The sequence below is a fragment of the Gambusia affinis genome, linkage group LG06, assembly GCF_019740435.1.
Source record: "Gambusia affinis linkage group LG06, SWU_Gaff_1.0, whole genome shotgun sequence".
Taxonomy (NCBI): Eukaryota; Metazoa; Chordata; class Actinopteri; order Cyprinodontiformes; family Poeciliidae; genus Gambusia; species Gambusia affinis.
Window position 1 is genome coordinate 21,998,339 of NC_057873.1, and position 17,493 is coordinate 22,015,831.

General features: G+C 39.6%; 2 protein-coding genes and 1 long non-coding RNA gene across 3 annotated transcripts in view; 2 read left to right on the plus strand and 1 right to left on the minus strand.

Moving 5' to 3' along the window:
• Positions 1–6,163, minus strand: part of arhgap35a (Rho GTPase activating protein 35a) — an 87,382-nt gene extending 81,219 nt beyond the window's left edge. Inside the window, exon 1 of the mRNA XM_044120679.1 lies at positions 5,444–6,163. The gene's annotated coding sequence lies outside the window, so the exon portion shown is untranslated. The remainder of the gene's footprint in view (positions 1–5,443) is intronic.
• LOC122833243 lies at positions 381–1,743 on the plus strand. The gene is made up of 3 exons (XR_006370947.1): positions 381–719; positions 815–865; positions 1,377–1,743. It is a non-coding gene; the product is annotated as an uncharacterized LOC122833243 (long non-coding RNA).
• Positions 6,164–10,702: 4,539 nt separating the features above from the next.
• ap2s1 (adaptor related protein complex 2 subunit sigma 1) lies at positions 10,703–14,658 on the plus strand. The gene is made up of 5 exons (XM_044120681.1): positions 10,703–10,876; positions 11,331–11,480; positions 12,273–12,386; positions 13,835–13,894; positions 14,003–14,658. Exons 1-5 carry the CDS (start codon positions 10,874–10,876, stop codon positions 14,102–14,104), a joined length of 429 nt encoding a protein of 142 aa, XP_043976616.1. The 5' UTR covers positions 10,703–10,873; the 3' UTR covers positions 14,105–14,658.
• The last annotated feature ends 2,835 nt before the right edge of the window (positions 14,659–17,493 follow it).

The following is a 17,493-nucleotide window of genomic DNA, read 5'->3' on the forward strand; positions in this document are numbered from 1 at the left end:
CCCTCTTACAGCAGAGGCAAAGGAATAAAGTTTTAAATGCTGTCCTTGCATCTTTTATTATGGTTCTCAAATAGAAAATTAAATAGAATCAAATTAAAGTTTTACAAAAAGCAGAGATTGGCCACAGAACATTTATCGGCGCATCTTTAAATGAACTTCCAGCCTTAGAAGCTCAGCCTTTTTCTATCTGTTGAAAAGTATCAAAAACTGCTTGAGATAATGACGAGGAACAGAGCACAGTCAGGCTTTTAGCTTAAAAAGGTCATCACTTAACACCAGTCATTTGTGTCATAATTAATTACTACCTACAACTTTTTTTATGACAGCATTTATTTCTTATAATTTAGCACTTCGCTCTATCTTGCCAATTACAGGATCCAAGTTATCAGTTGCACCAGTATTAAAGGCAGACCCTTGGGGCATTCGAGAGTTATCGCTTTTACAAGAATCAGATGACCCAAAAGTATCCCCTCTTTGGCCTAACATGGATGAATAATAAAACAGACCGCTGCCCCTTTCCAGCTCCTCTCCTCACCTTTGACCCTGTGCTCTCCACTTCTTCTGGCCCACCTCTTCCCTCCCACATGGCCACGCATCATCGGTGGACTTCCTACAGGAAGCCCAGGGGCGCCAACAGCGAGAATCTCCAGTGGAAGTTAAACAAGAAATCATGGACTCCCCCTTCTGCTAGCATCAGCCACATATTTGACAGAAAAAGAGTGGGTCTGAGCATCAGGGCAGCAGAAAAAATAATCAAATCAGTGTCATTGCAGATTATAAACATTGTCACGTTTATCTTTAACTGTTTGCGTAGGTGAATTTCAGTGGGAACTCCTCTGTCTACAGTCTATCACCATATCAAGCCGTAAGTAGCAACACTGACTCATCTCAAAAACAATCAGACACTATTATACCCCTTATGTGTAATGGAGGATGTGTTCAAGCGTATCAAGTCTTTTTTTTTAAGTTAGTTCCCAAGGCAACCTGCCAACCCGGTTGAACTTTAAACCTGCAGAACATGCTGGAGCTCCATGCAGGTAAAACAAAGTGTGTGAGCGACTACAACAGCACAAGTCCGACCTATTGACCTCTGAGCAGTGGCCTAATTTCACTGCCAGAGACTCAATCATAACATCTTATCTACGGACGTGCTGACTCATGGAATTCGGCTGGGCCATAGCTGAGCAGCAGGGTTACTTATGGCCGACATTGATTGGTCGATCCATGAGCACAAACACCAAAAGGGCGCATACCAGAGACACAGCCTGAAGCAGAAACTGGCAGCAGTTTGCTCGCGCTTTGTTTCACTCTTGCTGCCTCCGAAATGACAGCCGACTTTGTTGTGTCACTCTTTTGCTTTTTCTCGCTCTTCCCAGAATTCCCTGCACACAGGCTCTCCATGGCTCTTCCACATTACCACAGCCCCTTGTTCCTCTGTTGTGTAATTGGAGCTGAAATGGCAAAACAACGGCCGATCGTTTCCAGAGGTCACCATTCCTCTGCAGCTCACATCCTGGTTCTTCATCTCTATGGTCACACTAAATCCAAATGCTGTTACTGCTGTTTTCTTATTTAAATGTGACCTAAAGATAAAATAAAAGATAGCATTCAACGCTGTGCTTTTTTTTTTCTTCCACTGCAACAAATGTACATTCCCAATAAAAATAAAGCTATGTAGCAAAGTGTGGATTTCCACAGTAGGATTTATTTTACAAACCAAAGTTTCTGAAATGTTCTTGAAGAAACAAAATGCTAATTCAGCGTTATGTCTCCTTGGTTTGGTGACATCCCAACACGTTTAAGAATCAAGCAGATTCTTAAACGAGGAGATAATCAACTTTTGTCATATTCCAACATAAATGTTTAAGTTGCATTTGAGCCAAAGTCTAACACTGATATCTCCTAACCTACGGATGCTACTGAAGATGGCGACATCAACAATGGCAAAGACTGTCTTCAGACCTGCAACTGGCACAAATATGTGTCTCATTGCACAGCTCAATCATTTGTTGCAGCTGTACAAAACACTTATTTGCACCTCTAAAGGAGGTATTGCATTGAAAACAATAAAAAAAAACAGATTTATTCAAAAGAACTCAGATTGGTTGCCTTAAGTCTTATGTCAAGTCACCAGAAGGAAGGGTTCTTGGAAGCTTGCTTTGAGAAACTTGCAAATTAAAGAACTGACTATGACATGCTGTTCTACAAGGGGGAAACAACATCTAAACCAAGTCTGACTTTACAAAAAACGTCTGGATAGTAACTGAAGCATTTCTTCAGAACTACATAGAAAATATTTACAGTATAGAGCACAATAGAAATGTCTTTGTGCTCCAATATAATACACGTGTTGTGATAAATTGTAAGGTGAGTTTGAGTTATAAAGTGAAACCAATCTACTTGGATCACTGGTTTAATTTTGAATTATTTTCACGGTCATTTAATTTAAAGGACTAATGCAGAGAACTGTGTGAAGTCCTATAAATCATCTGCCAATTTGCAATGAGCTAGGGAACAGAAACAGCGGGGACAGAGGAGGCCTCAGTTCGACTGACGCGGGCGCACTTTCTAATGGAAATTCAGATACAATCATCCCAGAATGCACTTCTCTCTGCCTAATAATCGGACACTAAAACAAGGCGGTCATTGAGAGGAGAGAGTGACTGTAATCTGGTCCAGAGAACTCCAAAGCTGGCCACTATAATTAGCTTCTTTTATGCACCAAACACAGACTTTCAGGAAATAACAATAATAATAATAATAATAATAATAATAATAATAATAATAATAATAATAATAATAATAATAATAATAATAATAATAAATTCACTCCTTTGAACTACCAGTGGGGGAAAAGAACCAGTTGTGAAATATGCAAGTGAGCAGGTAAGTGGTCTATGATTTACCCAGCGGCGCACTGGCAAACAAAAACTGGGGGTTAATGTGGACAAAATATGATAATTCACACAGGGAAGTCACTGTGAGGTATATTATAACTCTCTTACTCTTTGATAAAATAAATTCAGCAAACCTAATGTCAGATTTTTGGATCTTTGATTTGATAATGACAGAAAAAGTGTTTTTTTTTTATTTTTTGCACCAATAGGAAAATCTGGGCCGATGTCGACATCCTGTTATGGCCGATCACAGATATTTACCGATACAATATGTATTATATATATATATATATTAACAACTTGAAAAAAATCACCACACTGCTGACTTCACCACTTCTTATCTGCTTCGGTTAAACTCCCAAAAATCCTTCACAGCGTCACTGTGACCCGACTAAACAAACAACACATGAACATCCTCCTCTCTTCTCTCTCAACAATCAAACAGCAACAATATGGAAACAACTAGTGATTGTTAATATCAGCCCAGTTTTATTAAACAGCCTGATACCGATATGTCAAAAAAATGACCAATATCGAGTTGTGAGTAGTGCCAATATGTTGTGTTTCCCCAGTTTTTGGGGTTTTTTAATCAATTGACCAGCCAATCACCAATCAGTGCAGATTCTGGGAAAACTGGCTAAATCTGAGTCTGTACATCTTTACAAACCACCTTCCTTACTCTGATATTAAGAAATAGAGAGAATTTGTTATTTAAACTGTATGCCACACCCTGTTCAGATCAGGATCTATCATCCAGTGACCTCAGCAAAACAAAGCGGGGGAAAAAAAAATGTATCTGCATCCCTGGCCTACATCCTGATGAGTCAAGTCTGCATCCTCTAATCTCAGGAACACGGTCAAAACCCGAGGCCTCCCATCTCGATCCACAGCCCTGAGGCAGAATGTGAGGGGTGAATGCAGCTAGCTAGCCCGCTGCCTGAACAAATGGCACAACTATTAGAGTAAGACAGGCTTCCCAGAGAGGTGTGACTGCATTGCAAAGGGCCCAATCAAGCACAGCAGAGGAGAGCTGACAGCTGCTACCTGTGAGTAAAAGAAAAAAAAATAAAAACAGCATCTTTCTGGGAAAATTTATATACGCATGTACTTACTCAGTCTGCTTGGTCATCCTAATAAAGCCTGGATTAAATCTAAAAAAGACAGACTTTTCAAATGTACTCAGTCAAAACACGCCAGGCAAATGTGGGATTATGAGTCACTAGATTTGCTGGAACAAGCCGCCCCATCCACAACACATAGCACCAGACAAAAGACAATCAAACGAACAAAGTTCCTGTTTTTTTCGCAAATGCCTCATTTATCAAGCAATGACACAGCAGTAGCTGCAGCTACAACTCAAAGTCCCCCCTGCATGTCGAAAACAGGCCACAGTTATCTCACCCTGTGGGGAAAATTTCACAGCCAGCATCCACTCGTAAAATGAAAAGCACTCAAGTCCAGCAGAGGGACTCGAAGAGAAAGGGAGTGGCTGCAGAAGCGATGACCAGTCTGCGTTGAAATAAAACTGTGACACATCAGTGAATGATCTCGCAATACAAGAGAAAATGCTTGTGACAGCAATCATTCCCAACTTGACTTTGTTCTAGTCAATCCTAATAGTAGAAAAGGCATAATTGATGCCATCTGAAAAGACTAAAGCTATTTCTCCCACAGAAATGGGAAAATACAGAAATGCACCGATCAGTTTTTACCGGTCAAAACGATTATCTTTTTTTCACCTGATACAGCAAGGTGAATTATGGACCTACAAGAGTTACCTAAATTATTCTCAAAAGCATCCGTCCCTAGCACAGATCGGCCTTATTCAAGTCAAAAAAGTTCATCAAAGGACAGGCTGCTGGTCAACCAGCTTACAGACTATAAATGGTGAAAGTTCTTCATTTTGATGTATTTAGTGAAGAACCAGGAGGGGAACAAATAGAAATTTCAGTTTTTATCCTGCCGCTCAATCCGAGTCAACTGAGGATAAATCAGAAAGTTGCAATTTCTATCCATTTCATTCATCTCTGTAAGCTTACTCCCAATTTCCATAGTACTACAAGGACATTCAATTTTGAAACAGAAATACTCTCAGTCCACTTTATTTAATAAGACCTGATAGTACAGATTAGGTAGCAAACATGTGCCTCTGTAGCTATCATGTCCTGTCCTTTAATGAATGCGTGATGTTGTAGAGTTTCTCCAGGCCTGGCAAAATCATTCAAACTATTTAAAGGCTTGAGGTACACATTTTTACAATCTTCCTATTCCATATTGAAACCAGCACACCTTAGAGTGGTCCTGAATATGAATTTCAGAAAGCCATGCATCATCATTAGAACAAGAAAATCATTATTGCTACAACTAAGGGTTTCAAATCGTGCCAGCCCTGTGTGTGTGGGGGAATGAGGTTGACTCCCAGTTCTCTTCTTATTCGCAGGAGCTCAGCCCAACACGAGCAGCACAGCTCAGAATACGATAAACACCCTAAAATATCGGCTTATTAAATTGCTATGATAATGTATGGAAAAGAGGAGTCTACATACCACAAGCAGTCTTGTCTTCCCAGCTCTCGTCCACTCCGTTCTTCCTCTATGTCGCTCCTCTGCGACTCACGGCCAGGGAAAGACTTTTTTCTTAAATATTAAAAAAACACACACACACACAACACTCCCCAGAAATACTCGCATCGATTATTGTTTTCCGCTTTTCTAGTAAACACGCCGTCTGGCCCATTCCCCCCTACATTAAGAGCTCGTCCACCCCCCGCTGTAGTCTGAAGTTTTCAGACATGAGCATTTGCACTTTCTCTCTCAGGAGAAAAAAAAACAGGACTCATTTCTGATTAAAAGCAGCAGCAGCAGTAGAAAAAAAAAAGAGAGAGAAAATCTTCCCAAAATACAAGGAAAAAGTCCCGTCCTTTCACATAGGCTGGAAATGTCTGGCGAGGAGAGAGAAAAAGAGGGGGGAAGGCGTTGGGAAGCGCTGTTTCGGTGTGTTTTCCCCTTCTTGGCTCACCACCACGTTGTTTTCACCAATTATTGTTTCCTTTGTTGTGTCTGAAATAATAATAATAAAAAAGAAACAAAACAAAACAAAACAAAAGAGTCCGTATGGAAGCCGACTGGGAGCTCAGCCGTCATTTACAGCAACGCTATTTTCAGAGTAAGGACAGCTCGTTGTGAGGCGCTGTGTTTTCCTTTCTCATGTTAAGCCCCTCTCGCAGGATAAATGCGTGACGTTGAGTACGAGCCGATTTCCCCCCCCCCCCCCCCCCACCCCTCAGCTTCCCCAATAATGGCGGACGTTCTCCTCTCCGATTCACAGAAAGCAGAGAGTCTCTCCCCTCCCAGCGGTTGATGCCACAATTACAACACAACAGCACAGCCCAACACAACAATATGTGACCAAAAGCATCATGGATGACATTTACTTTAGGCCAGAATGGCCAGAAATAGAGATTTATTTTTAATTTAACGATGATGTCTGAATAATTTTAAATAATATATGACCTTTGAATTATTTGGGTATTTAAATAAAGCGTATAAAAATAAAGTCATAGAGTAATCTCAACCCTGCGTGGAAATTTTATCTTCTTTTATTTTCACATAACTTTGGCTTTATGCCACAAAGCTTAGTCAGGTTTTGTATTTTGGGATGAAATATTTAATCCCTCTGATTTTCACTCTTTCATATCTGCACCTACATCATTATTGGTTCAATTCAGATTATATACGTGGTGCAATTTCACACCAAATGTCATCTCAAGGCATTTTACAAAAGAAGTCATTTCATTTCAACACCGCTGTTTTAGCCATAAGCTTTATCAAAAAGGAAAGTTTTAAGGCTAGTCTTTATAGCAGACTGGAAATGTCTGGCGAGGAGAGAGAAAAAGAGCGTATAGTAGACCTTCTGCCTCACTAAAAACTTAAACATCTTCCTCAAATTCTGGGACCTAATCTGAGAGCAAAGTGTCATGTTAGGAAGATGGTGTCTGATGTAAGATGGTGTTTCATTATTAAGGGCTTTATATATATGTGTGTGTGTGTGTGTGTGTGTGAGAAGGAGAATCTTAAATTCTCTTCTGGATTTAATGGGGAGCCAGTGGAGGTTCTTTTCAAAAACACTATTCCCTTTTCTTTGTCTTTTTTATGCCAATAGGTAACTTTGCAGTCGACAAAAGTCCCATTCAGAATTTCCCAAGGCTCCATCTTCAGCCCCTATAATGATGCGCCCAGTAGCTCAGAATATGACAATGATAAGCTGATGTAATAATGCAGATGATACTTAGCTCTGCAATACGATGTCACCACTATGAACCCATCCAACCACTGAATATATGCATAGAACAAATCAGGGCATCAATGTCAAGACTGCCCTTTTATCATTAAAGGAACATTTCTAGGAAAGATGGACTAATTTCCCAGCATGATCTGGAAAAACTAATCCATGCTTCTATACTTAGTTTAAATACTGGGACAGTGTCTTCGTAGGTCTGCCCAAAGAAATCAATCAGACACCTTCATATGATCCAAAAGGCTTTTCTCCTAAGTTAGAGCACATCACCTCAGCTCAGCGAGTAGACTCTAAAATACTTTTGTTAGTTCATAAATCATTGAATGGTTTGGCACCAAGTTATATCAAAGATCTGTTGTTGATGCATTAACCTTGCAGACCACTTTTCTGACAGAGAGCAGAGGTCATTGTTCTATGCATGACAACACGTTGACTTGGTTCTGAAGCAGCAAAAATGTCCAATAAGCAAAGTCTGAGTAACTTTTCCTTTCGCCACAAAAGAGTAAATTGACTTTAATGTAAGTTTAAAGCGCAGAAGCACACAAAATGAATTTTGTGAGGAATAATTCAAATAGGATTTGGGTTATTGCTTCCCGGGGAGCCTTCACTTTGTTACAGCAGTATATCTGCAGTTTAGAAAAGGACTAACTGAGTATATTTTTGTTCCATTTCCCTCCCCGGGCCTCAGGGGTCACACATACCACTTCCGTTCTTTTACAGCCGATCCACATTCACACGTACAAAGTCAAACATTAGTCCTTCTCTGACATATTCAGCCGTCCCTCCTATGCTTCACCCAATAAAGGATTCACCTGATAACTCTGACCTGAAGCCTGATTTAGCTTCAGCGGCAGCAGAGAGGGGAAATATTTCCTTCCTTAGAAAATCAATCATCTCAAAGGTTAGTCCTAATTACTTGAGTTGTGCTCAGAGTCCTCCACTTGATAAAAGAATTACAGTGACGGGACTGGTACTTTGATAAGTTCAGCCAGTGAATGATGAATAATTCCATCTTCTGAGGATGTCAGCGGCGCTGTACTTTGGAGAAATGACTGCAGAGTCGCACAAGAGCTCAAACAGATGTTTAATGTCTCGTACTTGGAACCCTCTCCTGAATATTTTCTCCCTCGCTCTCTGCGAGTTCTTGGACTTCCTGAAATATGCCTTTTTAGGCTCTTGATCTAAAATCAGTTTAATATGAAACTATACTTTATGTGGCTTTACAACCAACTTTATTGAGCTGTTATGTTATCGGTAGGAGAGTACAAGCGTTGATGGCATAAAAACGTGACTTCCTAGCAAAGCAATGTTCAACTTGTGCTAAAAAAAACCACACACCTACCGTCACATTGCTTGCTGGGCTTTTAGCAATATTTGCACGATCCCGATTGCACAAAGCACGGCTAGCAGGGGTCAAAGTTTCAACTGAGCAACCTGTCTCTGTTTCAAAGGCCTTTCTCCTCCATTTGCTTTCCTTTCCTTCTTTGTCTCCTTCTCATGTTGTTTTATAACGCTAAATACCATCTAAGCAATTTCATTCTTGCTTAGAGAATACCACAGTAATGGCGCTCTTATGAAGCCAAGCACATTGATGCCAAAACACAGCCGCAGGCATTGCATGGAAGAAAAACATCTTTTGTTGAACCACTTGCAAGCTTCCGTTATCTTTTTTGTTTTCTTTCTCTCTTTTGCTGTTCCACCTCAACTCTTCTCCGCATTTTGCAGCTGACATATTTCTGGGTCCCATAGGACGAGCACATTCCTTTCCTCGCAGTTGTGCAATCCCTGACAATCACAGTCCACCACCTCCCCTTCTCCCTCTGACTCCCTATTCGCCCAAAGTGCTCACAGGGCAAGCTGTCCAAACTGTCTGGACAATGTCCTCTGGTGAGCTGGCAGCCTAGCCTGACCTGTGTACAAAAACCGACCCCTGGCGAGGAAGTAGCGGAGCACAAATAACTTGTTTTAAAAACACAACAGACATACAGTGGACATAAAACTCTAAGCACCACCGGTAAAATGTCAGGCCACTGTGTTGTTAGAAAAACAGATGTGTTAGAACTTTCTCTGTTTTTAATCTGACCTGTGCAATGGAAGACAAAAACATAGTGGAAAAGGTAGAAAATAAGAATTGAAAATGATATGGCAGAAGAGGGTGCTGTTGGACACAAACGGAGGCTGTGTTCACTAACACCCACCACATTGAAGCTCACGCTAAACTGGAGCCGTTATTTGAAAACGTGTCTCATGAGCCCTAAGTAACTTTCAACGTTTTCAAAAAGGTTTTTTCTCGCATTTTCTTGGCCATGTCTCAAAGCAAAATCCACAGTCTACAAACAGCTTCTAGTAATTTCATTGCCAGAAGGCATCAGTCAAAGGAAAACACAGAAAAATTAATGAGGCTTTAAACCTCATCATTCTATTGAAGGAATATGTTTTAACAAGTGTAGAGAAATAAACTGGTCTCCCCACCCCATCACACCTACGGGACAGGGTGGCAGCATAGACCATTTCTTTCAAAGAACTTTAGCAAAGTGTACAGAAAGCACATTTGCAAATGTATTTTGATCTGATGAAAACAGTGTGGAACTTCATGGCCAAAATTCTAGAAGGTATTTTGGGAGCAAAATTCCTGCACAAAACCAATCCCTCTGGTGGTGCCATCATAACGTTTTTATGCTGTTTTTCTCCAGCTGTAACTGGTGGCTTAGACATGAACAGTTCTCTGGGCCAGTCAGTGAACCTTTAGCCTTCTGCTAGACAGTTGGCAATTAAGAATTTAACATAGGAGTCCAGAGTCCAGACTTAGATCTAATCTTTCTGAAGAATGGGACTGTTTGAGAACAAATACTAATGTGGCAGGTGTCTATTCTATGTTTTCACCAAAGTATGTGTATTTAAATATAAATTACAAAAATGCATGTTGTTGAAAATATTATTAAAACTGTTATAGCTAGTTTAATTACTTGTTTTGGAAGTGGCTGAAATAGTTGTTACTTTTCTGTTTTAAGATTAGTTACAGTATATTAACAGTATATTATATTTTTACTGACATATTCAGTAATGGTTATTGGACTGTTAGAATCTCATGCTTTCCAGTACCTAAATGCAATGAGTGGCATAGTTTCGCTTCATATGTCCTTGTCCATAACAAGAGTGACATTTCTGCATTCAAAATATTTGAAAGCTTGTAATAAAGCTGAAGTTGAACTGCATTGATATTTGTGGACGTAGCTACATATACTAATGAAATGTCGGAGCGGTTGTTTAATAGTTAATGTCTCAAAGAACTGTGTGAGAGCATCCAAACAGTTCTTGTTGAATATCTGAGCCACTTCTTCCGGATCTAAAAAGAAAAGCCGGAATTCCCGTATCTGCATCGCAACCAACGGATGGACTCATGTGACTTTTAACGCAACTCATTAGGAAATCGTCAAGCAGGATTTATGGGTTTTGTAGTTCTAAAAACGAAAGCTCTGAGTTCCTACCGGTGCAACAGAAACACGATTCCCATCATGCAACTGTACTTGAGCGTAGCTTTGCACTTCCGGTTAGCTTGGTAAGATAGCGGACGAGCGGTCAATAGCAGAAATACTGATGTGTTAGTGTAGTTGTGGTGCTTTTTCTGCTCAGGAACGCGGTATTCTTAAGCTCGCAAAGACTTTATTTGGAAAACGAAAATGGTAACTATGTCATTGTTTTGCGTTGCTGGGCTTTACTTAAAATGTCAGTTGGAGTTTGCTGCCGTTTGATTGAGGGTTGGACTGATAAGCTCTTCATTGAGTCAGCAGGAAAAAAAAAACGTTAGCGATTTATTTATCGACCTAAAGAGTCCAAATGTATTCAATAGACCCAAACTAGTTTAAAAATATGGCTGGCTTTCTAATCGAACTGTTATGTTGCTAAATAAATAGCTGTTGTCATTTCACGTTAGCTAGGCTAATAGTAGTTTTTAGCTACAATGATTTCTTTACCAAACTGTCCACACTTCTGCGTTTTTGCTTACCATTTAAAACGTTGAATGTATATATGTTTTTGTTTCCCCACATTAAATTGCTTTGACTAAGGTGATCATTTTTTGTATTTTTGTTGTAGCTTTACTAATGTTTATTTTTCTGTAATCTTTTCCTCGTAAAGATCCGCTTCATCCTCATCCAGAACCGAGCAGGGAAGACGCGGCTGGCCAAATGGTATATGCAGTTTGATGATGACGAGAAACAGAAGCTGATCGAGGAAGTGCATGCCGTGGTCACTGTCAGGGACGCCAAGCATACCAACTTTGTTGAGGTAAGGGGATTTGTTCATATTTAACTTGCGGTTCATTCTTTGCGCAATTTTTTCTCCAGCAGATTGATAGCTCTGAACATTTTCCCAAGAGTGTTTATTGTTAAAAGATCTTGTTAAGAGTCTAGATTAACATAATTGCTGTTTTCCAACCAGTCGGTGCAAAGCTGCAGTCTCTCTATGCTATGTGACTATTCTCATGGAAGCCGTCTGTTGTTTTCCCTCAAAATGAAATCTGTAATCACTATTTAAAATGAAAGTATCCGCTGAAAAGAAAAGCTATTTTTTTTGTGTGTTTTGATACAGGAAACGCTTTAAATGTAAACACCTTAAAATGTGAAATATTTATGTTTAAATTATATAAGCTTTTATGTGTGTAGGGGTCCTACATTAACCATTTTCATATCAAGCGAATCGTTTACCTGTAGCTTATTGTACTTGGCATTTTTTAGGAGAGGAGTGGCTAAAAATGAGTCATAATTCACTCATTTTCATTAACTCGAGTCATTTTCCTTTGTTTAAATATGACTCATTAAACTCAAAGGAACCTGAGTTTCTGTGCAACCTTGAATTGTACGACCTTCAATTCAAGGTTGATGCATTTGATGCTCCAAGCCATCAGATATAAACAAAAATCTGACCTTGTTTTTTCTTCTTCTTCATGTTGCGGATTTTATACGTTGATGCAGCTTTTTTTTATTTTATTTTTTATGGGAAAGCTGTGGATATTGAGTGCTGATGTTATGAAGCCAGATGCTGAGTTATTAAGAGTATTTCTTTGTTTAACTCCCACAGTTCAGGAACTTCAAGATCATTTACCGGCGCTACGCTGGCCTGTACTTCTGCATCTGTGTGGACGTGACCGACAACAACCTGGCATACCTCGAAGCCATCCACAACTTTGTGGAGGTAACTAACTGAGACACGCACGATGTAGACAGAGCGCGTGAACTGTGATGATTTACTTGTTGTGGTCTGCTGGTTTCCAGGAATGTCTCCAGAGGGTTTCTCGTTCTTTTTATTGTTTTTCTTTTTTCTTTTTTTTTTTTTCAAAGAATGTTTTCTGGTTTATTTGCTTGCTGCATCTAAATGTCAAACTTGCATTATTTCGCCAGTCAGTTGAAGTATTATCTCACCGCAAGGACATCAAATAAGTTACTGTTACTGCCTGATGCTTTCATGTCTGTATGGACCAATATTTCTGAGAAGCACTTGTTCACTCTGTGCCATAAAGAATCAAAGCAGTTCTGAAGGTAAAATTTCCTACAACCCAGCTCTAGTAGGGTGCACTGAATAAAGAGGCCATCCCATGGGATTTGTTTTCGCTGAGTTTTGTGAACACGACTTTTCCCCATTGCTCCTATGTAAGCAAAGCAAAATTGAAATGAATGATAGTTCAGTTACTCAAATTTATATATTAAGTCTTAAAACAATGTAAAAACTACTTAGAAGTGAAGTACAACCGTTTTTACAGCCCGAGATGTAGTTTGCAATATATTGCAATATTTTTGTCTTAAGTTATGCGTCTCTATCATTTAGTTAACTCCCTTCTGAAATTTCAAGCTTAAAGTACAATCAGTTTTTTTTGGTATTGTTTTTTTTACTAAGACAAACTGTTGAGCATTTTTGTCTTGACTGCTCAGGAGTGAAGGTCTTTTAATTTACTGTTTGACCTTGACAGAGGCATTTAATGTACAGCAATGCAGGATCTTAAAGTGAGCCTGCTGTCTTGTTGTTTATTGCCACACCTAGAGAAAAACAGATACTCGTTTTTGTCCTTTTTTTGATTCATTCTTTTGTTGCTATAGCTGTGGCTTGAGAATTTTTTTATCTTTAATCCATTCAGACAAATGAGAGAAAAATGGGTCTTCCTCCCCACCCCCCCTTTTCCCTATATATCCACAGACGACTCATTATCTGACGTGCACAGTTTAAAAAAATACAATAAGATGTTAGAGACACCAAGTGAGTTCTGTCATTTTTACAACAGGTTGAAATAAAAATCAAATGCAGATCTAATATGTTATAAATGTGTTTTCCGCCTCTTCTTTTAATTTTTTTATCCCTCTGGGATGATTCTGTTTTCTTTGTCATATTGACATAATGTACTGTGCTGCAGAACCTTTGACACACTGTTCAGTTTTGTGAAAAGTGGCTGATATTTTCAGTGTGCTGCAGCTTCTCCATCACTTTTCGGTGTATGAGCGACATTAATGTAGAACTGCTTCCTGCCGGTAGAAGACAGAATTGACACTTTTGCAGATTTATGAAGTCCTTATTGTACTCAACATGCTATTAAATTAGTTTGTTTCAATCAGAACATTGATTTTTTTTTCTACTTCTTCTTCTCCCTGAAGGTGCTGAATGAATATTTTCACAATGTGTGTGAACTGGACCTCGTGTTCAACTTTTACAAGGTGAGATTGTTTTTCACGTCGAGACTTTGTGATTGTTTCAGGACCCAAATGCACCACAGATGACGGCTCCTTGTGTGTTTTTGTCTTACTTCCTGTGTGCGTTTCAAGGTGTACACCGTGGTGGACGAGATGTTCCTGGCAGGAGAGATCAGGGAGACCAGTCAGACCAAGGTCCTCAAGCAGCTCCTCATGCTCCAGTCACTAGAGTAGAAGTTGATCCCTCTTTCCCCACTTATCTGAAACCGCTGGCATTCAACCCCCAGCTTCTCCGTGTTTTGTATCGCTCTGAAAAGCAGCCACGTCTCTCTCCTGCCACTTCTTCAGTGACCGCGAGGAAGCAGTGTTTAGAGAACATAGCCAATATCGTCCAAACATCGATATCCAAATATATTTGAGGTAAACTAAACTGCTTGCCGTTGAAAAATTAGACTTTGCAATATTCTGTACACAAGGAACAGCTATTGTTGTCAGTAGGCTAACAGAAAAACACTTATATTTGTCACTGTTTGAAATCCTCATTAAGGTGCAGTCATGTTTGTGTTCTCTCTCAGCCAGCGGGTACGGAAACTAGTTATTCTGTGTATTAACAAGTAAATCCACTCATTTATCTCTGTGCACTGTTAAAATCAGTGTAAAACTGTTTGTCCCTGTCCCCTTTTGTTGCTCTTTAACCCATGCTTTCATCTAATGGCACTACGTTGAACTAACAAGCACCAAAAAAAAAAAAAAAATGTGGATCACAGATGGTAATGAAAGCCTTGCAGTCAAAAAGCAATAGCCTCAGGAACATTACAGTGTTCTTCAAGGCTCATTTGCATTTTTTATTCAACTCTCGCTTGCAAGCAGACGACAAGTAGAAATTCATTTTAGAGCGATCAACTCATCGCAGCGAGTTCATCCTACAAGAATGGAGCACAGTTTCAATGTTATGCTAACCTGCGCCGTGTCAGGCGTCGTTCTGGGTGGTGGATGACATGGTGGATTATCTTTGACTGATTTTTTTATTTTTTATTATTATTTCAACAAATGGTGCTTGTTGGGTCCCTCTCAAAACACTTAAAATGGAGACGAAACTTAAGACATTCAGAGTATTTTCCATAGGGCAGTAATGTGATGTTTGCTCAGTGCGGTGTGTGTAAATACAGTGCATCTTGTTGTTGAGAATTATGAAATGAAGTCATATAGAGTCGTACATTCCTTTGGCTCTCCACAGAGCGAAAATTGCATTTCAAGCTCCCTCGTGAAGTCAAAACGATCTGCTTTTATACGTGTCTCTGCTGGAGTTAAACGCCTGTGAAATTGAAAATGTCGTTCTAATTTTAACCATATCCAGTCGCACAGTTGATTTCACATGTTGACAAACGTTTTATTATCGATCGAACAACAGTGAACAATCTGCCACCTCCTTTCTTGTGAGCCTTATAAGATGTCTCCTGTTCAACACCTGTATGTCCCAATTATTTTTTTTTTTTGTGTAAATAAACAAAAATTGACCAAACTGTTTTATTAGTATGACTTATGATGTCAATGATGGGACTGCCATGGAAGTATCCATTAACCTGCACCTTTCTTTACACTTTGTCACAATTAAAGCTATATACTTCAGTGATTTAGTGTTGATCTAAAACAATGTAAAACGTGTTAGGGACATTTGTATCAATCCCAGTTTACCAAGGCAAGTCTCTTAGCCCACCTGAGTGTAATTTAATCAGAGAACAGCTATATTTATATTTAAAATGGCTCAGGGGTTCTTCAAAGAAAAATCAGTGGTCAAACAGCATCACAAACCCAGATCAGGTATACAGTTGTGGGGACGTTTAAAGCAGTGTTGGGTTGTAAACCTGTTTGCCTTTTTATTTATTTATTTATTTATTTTTTTCCTTCTAAGGGCGGCACAGTTGAAACCTTCAAGTTTACTTTCCCATCTCCCTTTCAGCAGGTAGATGAGTTGGTAGATAACTTTCTAAAAATATCAAGCATCACTGATTCTATTGCTCCCATTGAAGCGGAAGTTGAGTCTGGTAGGAAGAAAAATCTCAGTGGAAAGGTGCTCAACTAGTTAGAAGTGAAGGAGGCCATTGTCGAAGGGCTGAGTGAAAATGGAGCAAAACTTCAGTTCAGTATGAAAACTACGAAGAGAGCCTGCCACGCTGCCGTTCAGCACTAAAACATGCAAGGGAAATGTTCTTAGCTGAAATCATTGACAAAAACATCAACATTGCTCGTGCCTTGTTTACCCCCAGTTTACGGATTGACAATCCCTCTTGCGACTGTACCGAGCGGCACTCGACCAGAGCGTCACTCGACCAGATCTGAAAATGTTAACACTCCTGCACACGTTCTCACTGACACTTCAGGAAATGGAGCGCGTCACTCCAATTCTAAAGTCCTTCCACTGGCTCCGAGGGAATGGACTTTAAAATATTTTAGTTTATAAGTCACTGAACAACGCGGCACCAAAATACATGGACGTCCTGTTGCTATGGCAACCATCCAGGCCACTCAGGTCTTCTGGCTCTAGTCTACTCTGTATCCACAGAACCAAACATGGAGAAGTAGCATTCAGTCTCTATGCCATACAGTGTTAATTTTTTGTTTGTTCATTGTTTTGCGTTTTTCCAGTGTAAAGCACTTTGATTTGCCTTGTTGCTAAAATGTGCTATGAAAATTATTATTAAAAAATCTTTTCACACCATCAATAACTGACTGTCCACCTAAGCTGACAGTTCTAACAGGAAGAGCATTAATCAGACTTCTGTGTCTCTGGAGGAGCTGCTGAGATCAACAGCTTAGGTTCATTTGGCAGCGCAGTGAGTCATGCACATCGCATCCTGTTTTTGTGGAAGAGTGGGAAAAAGAAATCCAGAGGTACTTGCTGGTGCTCTCGTCAGATGAGACTGACATGTGAAATGCTGAGTGGTGTGGAAAACTAAATTTGCACATCACCACCATGAAACGTGGTGGCAGCATCATCCTGCTGCAGAGATGCTTTTCTGTAGAAAAGAATAAAGCTGGTTAAAGTTGATGGCTGAATAAATGGAGGGCAAACCTGGGAAAAAAATATTTAAAAGATACAAATGACCCAAGACTAAGGCAGAGGTTCTACTTCGTGCATCTTACACCTAAATAGAATCAAATAATATTCAAGTTTCAGAATGATCCAGAACCTAATGTTTTTTCCCCCGTTTTTAATTTTCTTTGTAAACTGTTTGAGTTTTTAGAAAAGTGCTTTACAAATAAAATGTATTAATAATCTTAAACTATTAAATCTTAATGAAACCTCTTAACGTTACTGATCTCAAAACTTGCATTATTTTGGCAAGGCAGAAATACTGGTAAAAAAAAAAAAAACACCTTATTTTCTAACATCGTTAGGAGAAAATGTTAAGCAGCATTTTCTGGCTGGCATTTAGCACCATCTCGTGGCCAAACCTCACATGTAGTAAACCCCACTATTCGTTTATGAGGTCATCCCCACAGCAGGCGTGCGATCAATCAGTCGATGTGTCCACATCAGCAACATTACGCCCCTCTAGTCGTTACTCCATCGACCCGGGAGCATAAATTTACACAACTGGAGGCAGACGGCACATGCTATT